The sequence below is a fragment of the Leucopleurus acutus genome (genome assembly GCF_964270905.1).
Source record: "Leucopleurus acutus genome assembly, chromosome: 3".
Lineage (NCBI taxonomy): Eukaryota > Metazoa > Chordata > Mammalia > Artiodactyla > Delphinidae > Leucopleurus > Leucopleurus acutus.
The window spans coordinates 7,311,770-7,326,059 of record NC_139145.1 but is presented as its reverse complement, the minus strand read 5'-3'; the positions used below and the strand labels follow the sequence as shown (position 1 = coordinate 7,326,059).

The window sequence follows — 14,290 nt, the reverse complement described above, 5'->3', positions numbered from 1 at the left end:
TGAAAAGGACAAAGTCCCTGCTCTATTCGGGTGCACATGCAGTGGGAGTGACAGAAGAAACAAGATGAGTGTATGGGGACTTCCCTGGTGGCACAATGGTCAAGAATCCGCCTGCCAGTGCAGAGGACATGGGTTCGAGCCCTGGTCCAGGAAGATTCCACATGCCGCGGAGCAGCTAAGCCACAACTACTGAGCCTGCACTCGAGAGCCCGCGTGCCACAACTACTGAAGCCCACGCGCCTAGAGCCCATGCTCTGCAACAAGAGAAGCCACCGCAACGAGAAGCCCGTGCACCGCACTGAAGAGTAGCCCCTGCTCGCCGCAACTAGAGAAGGCTTGCGCACAGCAACGAACGAAGACTCAACGCAGCCAAAACAATAAAATAAAATTAATTAATCAATTAATTAAAAAAAAGATGAGTGGATGGGTGGATGGATGAATGGTTGATTGGTTGGATGGATAGATGAATAGATGGATGAATGGATGGGTGGATGGTTGGTTGGATGCATAGTTGGTTGGTCTGGGGTCCCCACCCATCAGCCCTCCAGGGCGCAAAGGGAAAGTGAGGCGGGGCAGCTGTCCCATCCGAAGCTCCGCCCCTCCCCGCCCCCGCAGCGTCTTCTCGTCGGCAGACTGCGCCGCTCACCTGGTGGCCTCCCCTTTAAGACGCGCTCACCTGGGTGCTCACCTGCGCGCGGGCGCTTCCGCAGGAAGAAGGAAGCGGCGCCACCGTCGCCTCCCGGCCCTCCCTCCCCACCAGCCAGGTCCGCCGGCCGCCACCATGTCCGCCTCGGCTGTCTTCATCCTCGATGTCAAGGGCAAGGTGAGTCTGGGCGCAGGGAGTGGGGAACGGACAGGTGAGGCTGCACCCTCCCGGACCCCGAGACGGCCCCTCCTTGCAGGCAGCGAGGCCCCGGAAAGCTCTGGGGGCGTGGGGACACCCCTCCCCCAATCCCTGGGAGTCCCGCGTCGAATCCCACCTCCACTGTTCACTAGCCGCGTGTCTGAGGCAAGGGGCTTCTCCTCTCTGAGCCTCAGTCTCCCTGTCCGTACAAATGGGAATAACAGAAGTCCCCACCCAAGAAGAACGAATACAACCTTATGCGTGTATACCACCTAGCACAGTAGCCCTGCTGCAAACATTAGGCGTTCAGTCAATTGAAATTATTATTTCTGTCGCCATCATCATCCACAGTACTAATATTTGGGAAAGACAGCAGGGGCCGGAGAGCCTAATTCCCCTTTGGGGCTGTCTTGTCCCTTTCTGGTGCCCCCTCCCATTCGTCTTGTCATTCGGTAGCAATAATAACAGTGGCGGTGAAAATAATATTTCTGATAATAATCATAGTGGGAGCTAAGGTGTGTGAGGACCTGCGGGTGCCCTCTCTGTTCTAAACACTGGACTAAACAACCTCACCAAGTAGGTATTATTATTGCTGCTTGCCAGGCAGAGCTATATGAACTATGAGAGATGTATGAGAGATATATGGATATAATTGTTTCTTTTCTTTTTTTCTCTCTTTCTTTCCTTTCATCATCACTACCTCACCGATTTGGTGCATACGGAGCCTGGCTTGAGAGCAGGAATTCTGGAGCCGGGGCGTCTTCGTTCAATTCCCAGCTTCCTCACTGACTATGGGCGTGGTTCATACCTCAGTTTCCCCATCTGTAAAATGGAGAAGGTGATACCACCTACCTCATAGGGTTGTGGTGACAACAGAATAAATTAGCAAACAACCAGGCTTTAGCAGATGTCAGTGAGGGCTCTAGACGCTCTAGCTGTCATTATCACGTGCCCATTTTGCAGAGGAGGAAACTGAGATGCAGAGAGGCAGAGCCTTGCCCACGCCCCCTCAGCCAGCAAGTAGGGTCAGAGCTCGGCACTCTGATGCCCCCGGGCGGACAGTCCCTGGATCCCAGCAGTGACCAGACCTTCTCTGCCCACCCTTAGCCCTTGATCAGCCGCAACTACAAGGGCGATGTGGCCATGAGTGAGATTGAGCACTTCATGCCTCTGCTCATGCAGCGGGAGGAGGAGGGCGCCCTGGCCCCACTGATGAGCCACGGCCGGGTCCACTTCCTGTGGATCAAATACAGCAACCTCTACTGTATCCGGGGCCACGGGAGGATCCCTGGGGGCCCGGAGTGGTGGGCAGCTCAGGCCCAGAGGTGGTGGGCTGGGACAAGAGGTGCACAATACAGCAGTGGCTCAGGCTGGAGGGTGACGGTTCAGGGTCTGTGCTCCATTGGAACCCTCCAAAACGGCACATTTTCCTTAACCTCGCTGCCTGCAGTGGTGGCCACCACACTGAAGAACGCCAACGCCTCCCTCGTGTACTCGTTCCTCTACAAGACAGTGGAGGTAGGTCCTAGCCTTCCATTGGCCGGCTGGTCTGTCTGTCTACCTGTCTTGCCCACCTCTTTCGGAATCCATCTCTCCTAGGAAGATTTCCCTGGGGGTGTCACCATCAAAGCCCCATCGCTCTGTGTTCTCATTAGCTGCTGTGGGATCATCTCTCCCTATAGGGTAGGAACCAAGGAGGTCTCCGGTGCTCAAAACTGAACCAGAGGGAACTGGGTTCCAGACCCAGCTCCCCCACTTCCTGGCTGTGTGACCTTGAACAAGTCACTTCTCTCTGTGCCTCTCAACTGGGTTTAGTTCTGCCGCAGGGTTGTTGTACAAATTAATCAAATTTGTACCTCTAAAGTGCCTAAAACAGTGCTCAGTATACAGTAAGTGCTCAATAAAGGGTTGGTATTATTGTTAGCATTACCACTAATGTTGTATCATACTATCTTATGGTAATTTATTGAGCCCTTACTATATGCCATCCTCAATGACTGAGAAAGTGCTCAGTAAATACTTTTTTTTTTCCTTTGGCTGCCGTGTGGCTTATGGGATCTTAGTTCCTGACCAGGGATCGAACCCACACCCTCGGCAGTGAAAGCACAGAGTCCTGGACTTCCCTGGCCATCCAGTGGTTAAGACTCCGTGCTTCCACTGCAGGGCACATGGGTTCGATCCCTGGTCAGGGACCTAAGATCCTGCATACCGCACGGTGCAGCCAAAAAAAATTCCTAGTAAATATACTATACTTCGACAAACAAGAGATCTGTATTGATTTGTCTCCTCTCTGCCAGGCAGAGGTGGGGACACAGCTGTGCATAAGACAGGCGCTGTCCCTGCCTATGCTGAGGAGTTAAAGGGCAAGAAGGAGGGACTTCCCTGGTGGCGCAGTGGTTAAGAATCTGCCTGCCAATGCAGGGGACACAGGTTCGAGCCCTGGTCCGGGAATATCCCACATGCCACAGAGCAACTAAGGCTGTGCGCCACAACTACTGAAGCCCTCACGTTCTAGGGCCCATGCTCCGCAACAAGAGAAGCCACTGCAAAGAGAAGCCCGCGCGCCACAACAAAGAATAGCCCCCGCTCCTACTCGCCGCAACTGGAGAAAGCCCATGTGCAGCAACAAAGACCCCCCAAAATAAATAAATAAATATGTATATAAAAAAATAAAGGGCAAGAAGGAGATTCAAAGGGACATTGTGATAACCAGTCACTGGGGTGCTAGTCTCACCCTGATACTCACAGGGGTCAAGGGATAGTGGTGGCTTCACTGAGGAGCTGAGGCCTGTCACAAGGAGGCTGCTGTGAGGAGAGTGTCCTAAGCAGTGGGCATAGCATGTGCAAAGGCCCTGAGATGGGAACAGAAAAAAGGCCACAGAGGCTGGAGCAGGATGAAGGATGAGGTTTCCAATGCTGGGTGACTGACAGGTTCTCTGCTGTGGTGATACCTATTAATCCCAGGGACTCCCATCTTGGGGTCCCCCAAGTCCCAAGGGCCCCTGGATAGAATTCAGGGAGTCCATAAACTGAGACGTATTTCTGTGTAACAGTTTTCCTTTGCCATCTTGCGTTTCTTTTTGTTTTTTTTGTTTTTTCCTGCGCGTTGCATCTTGGCTTGTGAGATCTTAGTTCCCTAACCAGGGATGAAACCTGGGCCCTTGGCAGTGAAAGTGCAGAGTCCTAACCACTGGACCACCAGGGAATTCCCATCTTGTGTATTTTATTTCATGCATTTACAAACCTTGTTCTGAGGTGGGTCCATTCCAGGAGGGCAGAGACCCTGTTGGCTTTGTTCACCATTAATATACCGACAGTGGTATATAGTAGGCACTCAATAGTTGCTTGTTGGGTGGCTACTCAGCCCAGAGCTACACCAGCCACACCTCTGTGGATGTGGGTCTCCCTGCACCCGCAGGTATTCTCTGAATACTTCAAGGAGCTGGAGGAGGAAAGCATTCGAGACAACTTTGTCATCGTCTACGAGCTGCTGGATGAGCTTATGGACTTCGGCTTCCCACAGACCACGGACAGCAAAATCCTGCAGGAGTGAGTGGGCCCTGGGTCAACCACAGTGTGGGCCATGGGTAGAAGAAAGTTGGGGAGGGCTGGGGAAGTGTCCCTGGGCCTACCTGCTCATCTCCCTGCCCTGCCAGATACATCACGCAGCAGGGCAACAAGCTGGAGACGGGCAAGTCGCGAGTGCCACCCACTGTCACCAATGCTGTGTCCTGGCGCTCGGAGGGCATCAAATACAAGAAGAACGAAGTCTTCATCGATGTCATAGAGTCCGTCAACCTGCTGGTGAGCCCCCATACCTCTGCCCCACCCCTGCCATGGCCTTAGGGCAGGAGAGTGGGCCCTATGCCTGTTGACACACCCCCCCCCCCCCGCCGTGTGTCCATCCTCAGGTCAACGCCAACGGCAGTGTCCTGCTGAGTGAGATCGTGGGCACCATCAAGCTCAAGGTGTTTCTGTCAGGAATGCCGGAGCTGAGGCTGGGCCTCAATGACCGCGTGCTCTTCGAGCTCACTGGCCGTAAGTTTCTGGAAGGGGGCGCAAGCGGGAGCCTGACACTTCGTCCCATCAGGGAGGGGTGGGTGGTACCGAGAGACTTGCAGTCAGTTCTGAAATAGCACTCGCCCGCCCTCTTCTGGTTGTAACCAGTACTGCAGCTGCTGGTTCCTTGAGCAAACAACTGCTGCATTATTGAGTGCCAGGCGCAAGGAGACCGCAGTGAAGAAAAAAATCCCTGCCCTCATGGGTCTGACATTCTAGCGGGAGTAGGGGACAGAACAGCATCATATTTAACAACCTGGCAGCAAGAGCCTGATTCCCGGAGTTCAGATCCTAGCTCCGCTCCTGGCCAGCTGGGTGACCCTGGGCAAGTTACTCATCCACTCCGGGCCTCAGTTTCCTCATCTGTTAAATGGGGGTGATCGTAGCGGTAGAAATGGAAGACAAGGATAGGGACCATGCCCCGGGCTCCAGGGTTGCCCCAGGCTTCAGGATCACGCTGCTAACTCGGCTCTGAGTTTCAGGGAGTAAGAACAAGTCCGTGGAACTGGAGGATGTGAAATTCCACCAGTGTGTGCGGCTGTCTCGCTTCGACAACGACCGTACCATCTCCTTCATTCCGCCCGACGGTGACTTCGAGCTCATGTCCTACCGCCTCAGCACCCAGGTAAGGCAGGGTCAAGCCCCTGGCAAGGGGTAAGAGTTGACCCCAGAGCCTCGGAGAACTCCCTCTTCCTCTGTCTGTAGGTCAAGCCGCTGATCTGGATTGAATCTGTCATTGAGAAATTCTCCCACAGCCGCGTGGAGATCATGGTCAAGGTGGGCCCTGGGGAATAATTACAATGCTGGATCCGCCCCTTCATACCCGCCCCCACTCCCCCATCAGTGTAACCTCATCTCCTACCTCCCTCCCTGCCCCTCACTTCCTTCAAGCCACATGAGTCTTCTGGCTGGTTCTCAAACATGCCAGGCATGGTCCCCGGCTGTCCCCTGGATCATTCTGCCCCCAGCCACCCATATATACACATAGCTTGCTCCTTCACATCCTTCAGTTCTTTGCTTAAATGTCACCTCCTCAGAGAAGCCCTCCCTGATTTTCCCACCTCCCTTCTTTGCTGTAGTTTTTCCCTTATTACTTACCACCATCTGACACATGATGTTTTACTTATTTACTTTCATACACGTAGATAAACCATATAGTGTATTTATATGGTTTAGAGATTAATAATAAACCACACAGCTTATCTGAACGTGCCTGGCTCCACCAGCTCTTCTGAACCCCCACCTGCCCCTCCCCCAATTACTGCTCCTCTTTTGCCTGCAGGTAATCACAATTTTGAATTTCCTGTAAATAATTTCTTTGCTTTCCTTTATAGTTTTGCCACCTGCATTTATAACCACAAATATTTCATTCTCCTGGTTTCTGACCTTTATATCCATGGATTGGAGCTGTATGACTTTCTGTATAATTTGCTTTGTTCAGGTAACGTGGATTTTTAAGAGGAATCCCAGCAGCCAGAGCTTAGTGCATCCATTTCTGTGGCTGTAGAATATTCCACCGTGAGAATCTTCCGTCCCATCTCTTGCATGGGTTGTTTACAGTTCCTGGCTACTCTGGTTCACCTTACCATGAATACCCCCGTGCTTGTCTGCTGGTGCCCCAAGCAAGAGCTTCTCCAGAGCATACAGTTAGCCCCATTTACAGATGGGGAAACTGAGGCCCAGAAGAATTAAGATGTCATTCATCTAGGAAGGGAGGGGGCAGGTTGAACTTGGGTCTGCCTGGCTCAAGAGTCTGTGTTCTCAGGTTTAACTTTGTTCCCCAGTCTTAGAGTCTTCGGGGAGCTGGGTTGTGGAGTGGACGGTCACAGGGCGGGGGTGTTGACATCCCCAGTGTCCCCGTCTCTGCGGGCAGGGAAAGTGGAAAGGGCCTTAAAGCTGGTGCCTTCCAGAAAGAACACCCCGTGCATTGTTTTACCTCCAGGTCCTCTGCCCCCAATCCCACCTCTCATATATTCCCCCCCACCACCAAATTCATAAAGAAGAGCAGTCATCATAACGCTAGCTACTGCACATGGACACTTAGAGTCCCTGTGTTAAAAGCCAGATCTTAAAAAAGATCTGGCTATAATGTTGTAACTTATCTGTAAGGAGAACATGTGAGGATTGAGAACACAGGCTTGGGTCAAATCCCTGCTGTGCCGGTTATCAACTGCGTGACTCGGGCAAAATGCTCTTTCTCTCTGGGCCTCAGTCTCCTCATCTGTAAAATGGACCTTAGGAATGGCTCCTACTTTAGAGAATTAGTGAGAGGGCTAACTGCTTGGCACAGGGCCCAGCACATGGTAGGGGGTCGGTAAATTTCAGCTTTCAAATGAAAACTCTGTGAGGGGCTGAGGACCCTTCAGGCTTTGCAGTCAGAATCTTCGGCTGTGAGTCTTGGCCAGGAGCCTTTACTTTCTTGTCTGTGAAGTGGGCTGAGAGCAGAGCCTGCCTTAGAGGCTGCTCAAATGAGAGATCTTTTGAACCAGAGAAAGGGGTATGACACTTTCCAAACGGAAGGCACCAAAAGCAGGGCCTCTGGGGGACCTCCCTGGCAGTCCAGTGGTTAAGACTTTGTGCTTCCACTGCAGGGGGCGTGGGTTCCATCCCTGGTCGGGGAACTAAGATCTTGCATGCTCTGCATACAGCCAAAAAACAAAACAAAAAAACAAAATCAGGACCTCTGGAGTCTCTCCTGGGTGTGGACCCCGGCTCTGCCACTTGTTGGCTGTGTGTCTCCAGGCAAATGCTTTAACTTCTCTGTGCCTGTTTCCTCATCTGGAAAATAGGCTGGATTATGGTCCCCACTTCAGCGCTCTTGATGAGCTGGCACATGAAAAGACCTTGGTGAATATTTGCCTGAGTGAATTCCTCATGCCCCATGTTCTCTCCACTGACAGGCTAAGGGGCAGTTTAAGAAGCAGTCGGTGGCCAACAGCGTGGAGATATCTGTGCCGGTACCCAGTGATGCCGACTCCCCACGCTTCAAGACCAGCGTGGGCAGTGCCAAGTACATGCCAGAGAAGAATGTCGTTATCTGGAGTATCAAGTCTTTCCCGGTGAGCACCGGGGATGGGCGGGGGATCTGGGGGACCTACCCTGCTTCTTGAGAGCAAGGCAGAGAATAAATCAGAGCCACCTACGTGTGCACACGGCTATCCTTCGGGGATGATAAAGCTGGAATCCAGACCAGCATAATAGTTAAATTCTCCCAATCCCAGACAGCCTTGGGAATCCCACTTCCTCTCATGGAGCCTCAGTTTGCCCATCTGTAAAATAGGCAATATCATGTTACCCACATCCTTGGGCTGCTGGAGGGAGGATTGGTCTGTCCCTGGGATATTGGTGGGGCTGTTCATCAGGGCCTGGAAAATGGGAGGTGATCATTAGAAGGTCCCCAACCAGAAGCTTTGGCTGTGAGTCTTGGCCAGGAGCCTTTACTTTCTGGTCTGTAAAACGGGCTGAGAGCAGAGCCTACACCTAGGGGCTGCCATGAGGATTGTCTGGGGTATAGAGGGGCCCCTCAGTGTGTCTGATACCTCCATGTGCCCTCAGGGGGGCAAGGAGTACCTGATGCGCGCCCACTTTGGCCTCCCCAGCGTGGAGAAGGAGGAGGTAGAGGGCCGGCCCCCCATCGGAGTCAAGTTTGAGATCCCCTATTTCACCGTCTCCGGGATCCAGGTGAGAGAAGTGGGCAGAGTGGCTCCTCTCCTTGACCTCAGTGGGTTCCCTGCTCTCCCGTCTCTTAGCTTGGATCACCTGCATTCCCTGGCCTGGCTCATCTCTCCTTTGCAATCATCCTTGTCTTTTCCTGGAACAGTGTTGCCTTTTCTACTCTCAGCCTGGGTCCCCTCCCCCTCCCCCTCTTACTTTGCCCTGTGCCTAAACTGTGTTGTGTCTCTTCCCTTATACTGGGCCATCTTTCCCACTGTCCTGGACCACCTCTCCCCTAACCCCCACGCACACTGTCCTTGCCACATCTTTGCCCTGAGCCATGTTACTTCATTCAGTCTGTGCTTCCTTTTTTTTTTTTTAATATTTATTTATTCATTTGGTTGCACTGGGTCTTAGTTGCGGCAGGCGGTCTCCTTAGTTGTGGCATGCGAACTCTTAGTTACAGCATGCATGTGGGATCAAGTCCCTTGACCAGAGATCGAACCCCGGGTCCCCTGCATTGGGAGCTCAGGCACCACTGTGCCACCACAGAAGTCCCCAAGCCTGTGCTTTCTTATTCCCTGAAGTTGTGTTATATATTTTCCCCTGGCCCCAGCCAGCTCTCTCCCCCTAGCATGGGCCACCTCCTTTCATCCCTTTTCAGGTCCGATACATGAAGATCATCGAGAAGAGTGGTTACCAGGCCCTGCCCTGGGTCCGCTATATCACCCAGAGTGGCGGTAAGGCAGCCCAGCTCCCTGGGATGACGGAGACAAGGAGATGAAAGGGGATGGTCTTGGGGCTTTAATACGTCCTGTCTCAGAGGGCTCCAAAACTCAACAGGCCTGGCCCCAAGTCTACCCTGTCTTTGTCAGTATGCCACCCTGGGCCTCGGTTTGCTTATCTTTAAAGTGGGGACAGTTACCAGTTCCAGGTTAGTGGTGGTGGGGTTTGGATGAGGGGCTGAACACATAGCACCCCCATCTACTGCCTGGAAGCAGGCTTGTTGCTGTGGTTACAGTCCCCATGTTTGAGCCAGTCCGTAGCCTTGTTCCATACCTGTAGGGTTGATCATGAGCGCTGGGGAAGGGGCTGGACTTGGGTGGGGGGCCTGTCCCTTTGTCTCCTTTCCTCAGTTCTGAGATGGTCCCCGCTCATTGTTTCCCTGCAGATTATCAACTTCGTACCAGCTAGAAGGGAGAAGAAGTGGGGGCTTGAACATGGGCCGTCCTCTCCCCAGGCCCCGACTGCGAACTCTAGAGAGAGAGGGAAGATGGGATGCGTGTGTGTGGGGGGGACGGCAGTCCCTGAATTAGCAGTTTCTTAAGGGCTGGCTGGCTCCCAGCCTTTTCCTTTACTCATAGGCTGGGAGGGATGGTCTCCCTGTCTCCAAGCTCCCACCCCTCCCCTCTCCCATTTTATATGAAGAAATAGAAAAGGGGCTTGAAGTCCCCCTCATGAGTGCCTTCTTGCAGTGACCTGCCTTAGGAGGTGTGGGGAGGCCCTCCTCCACAGCTGCTGAAGCCAGAGACAACGCGAGCCCAGAGACCCCGCTGGCCCATTCTGAGTTTTAGGATGGCATTAAAAATGAATCTAGCTGCTGTTATGTGTTTCTTGGCTGGCGGCTGGGGGGTGCCAGGGCTGTCCCCTGAAGTACTGGGATAAGCGTGAGCAACACATATCCATTTCTCATCCCGGTTGCCACTCATCTGGGCCCTCGCCGTTGCCCCCACTTTGGTTCCCAGGGCTCTGGGCTTCCCTCCCCCACGACAGCCAGTTACCATCATAGCCGCCAGAGGGCGCCCGTTAACTCCTAAATCAGATCATAGCTCCATTCTTTTTAATAAGTAAAAGTCAAGTGCTCACAGCAGCCCACAGGCCTGATCAACATTACCCCTCCCCGTCCCCTACCTGCCCTCACCTCCTGCCCCCTCTCTCCCCCTCTCCCTCACTCTTCCTGGACTTACTAGGCGTGCTCCTACCTTAGGGCCTTTACAGCTGCAGCGTCTTCACCTGGTATGCTTTCCCCCAGAGATACACATGGCTCCTTCCCTCACCGTCAGGTGTCAAATCAAATGTCACCTCCTCAGGGTGGCCCTCTCTGACCTCTCTCTTTCAACGGCCTTCTTTTCCCAAGAGACTATTACTTATTCCCGATTTGTCAGCTCCACAGTGTATACCATTCTGAAAATATGTAATTATTGTCTTCTCCAGCCCTAAACGGTAGGCGTCCTGCAGCAGGAGGCACCCAGCTTGCTCTCCACTTGGCCGCCTAGTACACAGTAGGTGCTCCGTAAATGTTTGAAGGTCTCTGTTAAGAGCCTCCGACCGCGACTCTCGCCTCCCAGGCTTACCCACGTGGCACCTGCAGCGTGAACTTTCCTCCACGCCCTTGCACTTGCTGTGCCCCGGCTGGCCCCATCTGAGCCGAATGTGATTCCTTCCTCATCCACCCCATTTCCACGTTTTATTTTCTTCACCGTGCTTAAGACTATCTAAAATTATTTAGTTGCTTGAATGTGCGCTCCCCAGCGCCGGGTTCCTGCACACAGAGAACGGTTCCTGCACACAGAGAGTGAATGAATCAAATAAAGCGCTCAGCACAGTAAGAGCTATTAAATACTTATCGCACGGTAGAACTCCGAACAGGGCGGCCCCAGCCCTGCCTCCCTTTCCCTCGGAGGTGCCGAGGTCCCGGAGCGGCCCGTGCTACTCTGCTCCTGACCTTTCTCCCCTGGGTCAGTTAAACCGGCCCTCATTCCCGCCCGCCCGGCGCATTTGAAAAACCGAAAACCCCGCCATTGCCGGCGGTCTACCGGTCGCCGCAGTTCGCCCAATCAGAAGCGGACCCGCCCACGCCCGTGTGCACAGCCTCCCTGGAGACGCGTGGTCATTGGCTGCGCTGGCCGAGTGGGCGGGGCACTATAGGGTCCAGAGCCGGGCAATGCAGCTGGGCTGCAACCTCGCTAGTTCTTAAGAAAACGAATCCGCGGCGTTCGGGGGCGGGACCCCGAGCGCGTTGGCTCCGCCCCCTGGCGGCCGGCTCAGCTGCGGCGTCGGCGTCTGCTCAGAACAGACCCCGCCCGTCGAGTAGGAGGGAGGGTGAGTTGGGGGAGACCCGGCCCCCAAGGGGCGGGCGCCGGGCCGGGCGCTGCGGGCCTCGGAGGGTTGGGCACGGGCCCACCGGCCGACAGGGGGAGGAGCCGGACGGGAGGGCGGGGGTCGCGCAGGAGCCCCGGACTGGCGAGTCGGACCAGGAGCCTCGCGCAGGCCGGGGACGCTGTGGGAGGGTTGTTCGGGCCAGCGCCGGTGGGCTCCCCCGCACTGACCGCGTCGGGGTGGGGCGGGGGGCTTCGCAGGCCGCAAATATCGACATGCTGCTGGAGGAGGTCCGCGCCGGCGACCGGCTGAGCGGGGCGGCGGCCCGGGGAGACGTGCAGGAGGTGCGTCGCCTTCTGCACCGCGAGCTGGTGCACCCCGACGCCCTGAACCGCTTTGGCAAGACGGCGCTGCAGGTGAGGCCCGGCCCTCCCGCAGCGAGGGCGAGGCGGGGAGCGGGGCGAGGACCGGGACCCCAGATACCTTCCCTCTTCTCTCCTTGTTCCCGTTGGTAGCCGACTGGGGTCTGTTCCTCCATCGCTGGGCTGACTTGGCTCCCTGATGTCCCCTTTCTTAGGTGGGTGGTGGATGGGGTTAGGTTGGGGGAGGGGAGAACTTTCCATCTTCGGAGTATTCCTCGTTCTCTGATTGAGGAGGATTCAGTTTCCCTGGAGAAGTTCGTATTCCTTGGGTGAGGGTTCAGCTTCTTTGGATCCCGGTTTCATGAGGACGGCTCCGGTTTCTTGGAGCTTGCATGGAGGATCCGACCGCAGGAAAAAAGGATTCATGTTTCCAGGGTGTCCCCATTTTCTGGGGGGGGGTTCTCTGAGAGGTATCCAGTTTCTGGGGGGTCGGGGAATCTCCATTCCCGCGGGATTTTCATATTGCCATATTATTGGGGGGATCCCAATAAGGGAATAGTTACAGATTGCATGGGAGTCCCTCTTCCCTTGGGGACATTTACAAAAGGGGAACCCCATTTCTTGAGAGGGTCAGGTACCTTTGGGAGCATCCTCACTATATGGGAGGGGGAAATTCCTTGGAGATGGAGTTTCAAATTCCCTGGCCATCTCCTTTCCCTTGAGGGGGCTGTTCTCTGAGGTCTGTTTCCTGGTGGGGGTTTCATATTTCCTGATGATTTCCCATCTGTGGAGAGAAGTGTCTCTGGTTCCTTGGGGGAGGGTCTCAGGTTCCTTGAAAGTTTCCATGGGGCTATACCCTAGGGGGAGTGTATTATCCTTGGTGGGGGGGTGGCCAGTTTTTTGAGGGTCCTTATTCCCAGATCATCTTCTATGGGGTCTCAGCAGCTGCCTGGGAGTTTATGTTCCCTGAAGTTTCTCGTTCGCTAGAGGACCTCGTCTCTGGCATTCTCTACTCCTGAATGCCCCTCTCTGCAGTCACCCATTTTCCTGGACCTCCTCCTTCGGAGACCCCCTGACCCTCTACCCCCCGAACAGGTCATGATGTTTGGCAGCCCCACCATCGCCCTGGAGCTCCTGAAGCAAGGTGCCAGCCCCAACGTCCAGGATGCCTCCGGCACCACTCCAGCCCATGATGCAGCACGCACTGGATTCCTTGACACCCTGAAAGTGTTGGTGGAGCATGGCGCTGATGTCAATGCACCTGATGGCACCGGGGCCCTCCCCATCCATCTGGCAGTGAGAGAGGGCCACACGGCTGTGGTCAGCTTCCTGGCTGCCGAGTCCGATCTTCATCACAGGGACGCCAGGGGGCTCACACCTCTGGAGCTGGCAAGGGGGAGAGGCGCTAAGGATCTCATGGACATACTGCACATACCACTGTGACCTGGGGCCACCCACTCCGGCAGCAGGACCCGGCTGGGTTCTGTGTCAGAAAAGGAGGGAAGAAACACTTTCTCCCTTTCTTCCTCCTGCCCACTGCCGAGGGGCACCAGTTTGTGGCTTGTTGGTGTTGATTTCTGGGGTGTGTGTGTTTGAGGTACATTTCTCATTTTTTTTTTCTCACCCCTTTTGGTGTGTTGGGCAGAGAAGGGCTCCTGCAGGCAACAGCCACCTAAACGGTTCGGTTTCCTCCACGCCCCGACTGCTGGGGCTACAGACGAGTCCCAAGGGCAGAGCGTTTAAAGCCCCAGCCCTAGAGTGAGGTCATCGCTTCCAAGGCTCCTGGAACCTGTCGACCTTGGCTGGCTGTACCGAGAGAGAGACCTCAAGTGTGCACACTGCTTTCCGGCATGGGGGAGGGGGGAGTGTTCCAAATCAATAAAAGGGTAGTATGAGTTCATTCATATTTTGTTGAAAGCTTGGTTTCCAGTCCCTTGTACAGCGTTAAAGAAAAAAAAAAGTCTATTTATTATGATTTATGGAAGAAATTGTTGTGTGTGTAATTTAATGTTTTTACCCATTAAATTAAGACTTGTGCATGATCACAGCGCCGGTGGCTTCTGATTTTTGAGGCTGCGATGGAAAGTCGCGTGTTCGGGATGTTTGTCGGGGTGGGCACCCGGGTCGCGGATCCTGGATGCTTTGGGGGAGGGGAGAGAGTGGTAATTCCCAGGGCGCCACGGTGAGTGAGCTGGGTGGGGCAGCGGTTTGCGCTGTCGGAACGGAAGGGAGGCAGGAAACCGCGAGTGGAGAAAGGGCCCCCAGATGTCAG

At 54.5% G+C, this 14,290-nt stretch overlaps 2 protein-coding genes across 2 annotated transcripts; both read left to right on the top strand.

The window, feature by feature from the left end:
* Positions 1-781: 781 nt before the first annotated feature.
* AP1M2 (adaptor related protein complex 1 subunit mu 2) lies at positions 782-9,817 on the top strand (the record flags this gene model as incomplete). Its single annotated transcript, XM_082836509.1, has 12 exons — positions 782-823; positions 1,952-2,108; positions 2,295-2,362; positions 4,263-4,393; positions 4,501-4,648; positions 4,756-4,882; positions 5,386-5,528; positions 5,609-5,680; positions 7,804-7,962; positions 8,459-8,584; positions 9,222-9,297; positions 9,798-9,817. The coding sequence occupies 12 exons, from the start codon at positions 782-784 to the stop codon at positions 9,815-9,817; spliced, it is 1,269 nt and encodes a 422-aa protein (XP_082692635.1).
* A 2,034-nt stretch (positions 9,818-11,851) lies between these two features.
* On the top strand, positions 11,852-14,029 carry CDKN2D (cyclin dependent kinase inhibitor 2D). Its single transcript, XM_082837136.1, has 2 exons — positions 11,852-12,072; positions 13,114-14,029. The coding sequence occupies exons 1-2, from the start codon at positions 11,932-11,934 to the stop codon at positions 13,459-13,461; spliced, it is 489 nt and encodes a 162-aa protein (XP_082693262.1). The 5' UTR covers positions 11,852-11,931; the 3' UTR covers positions 13,462-14,029.
* Positions 14,030-14,290: the final 261 nt, after the last annotated feature.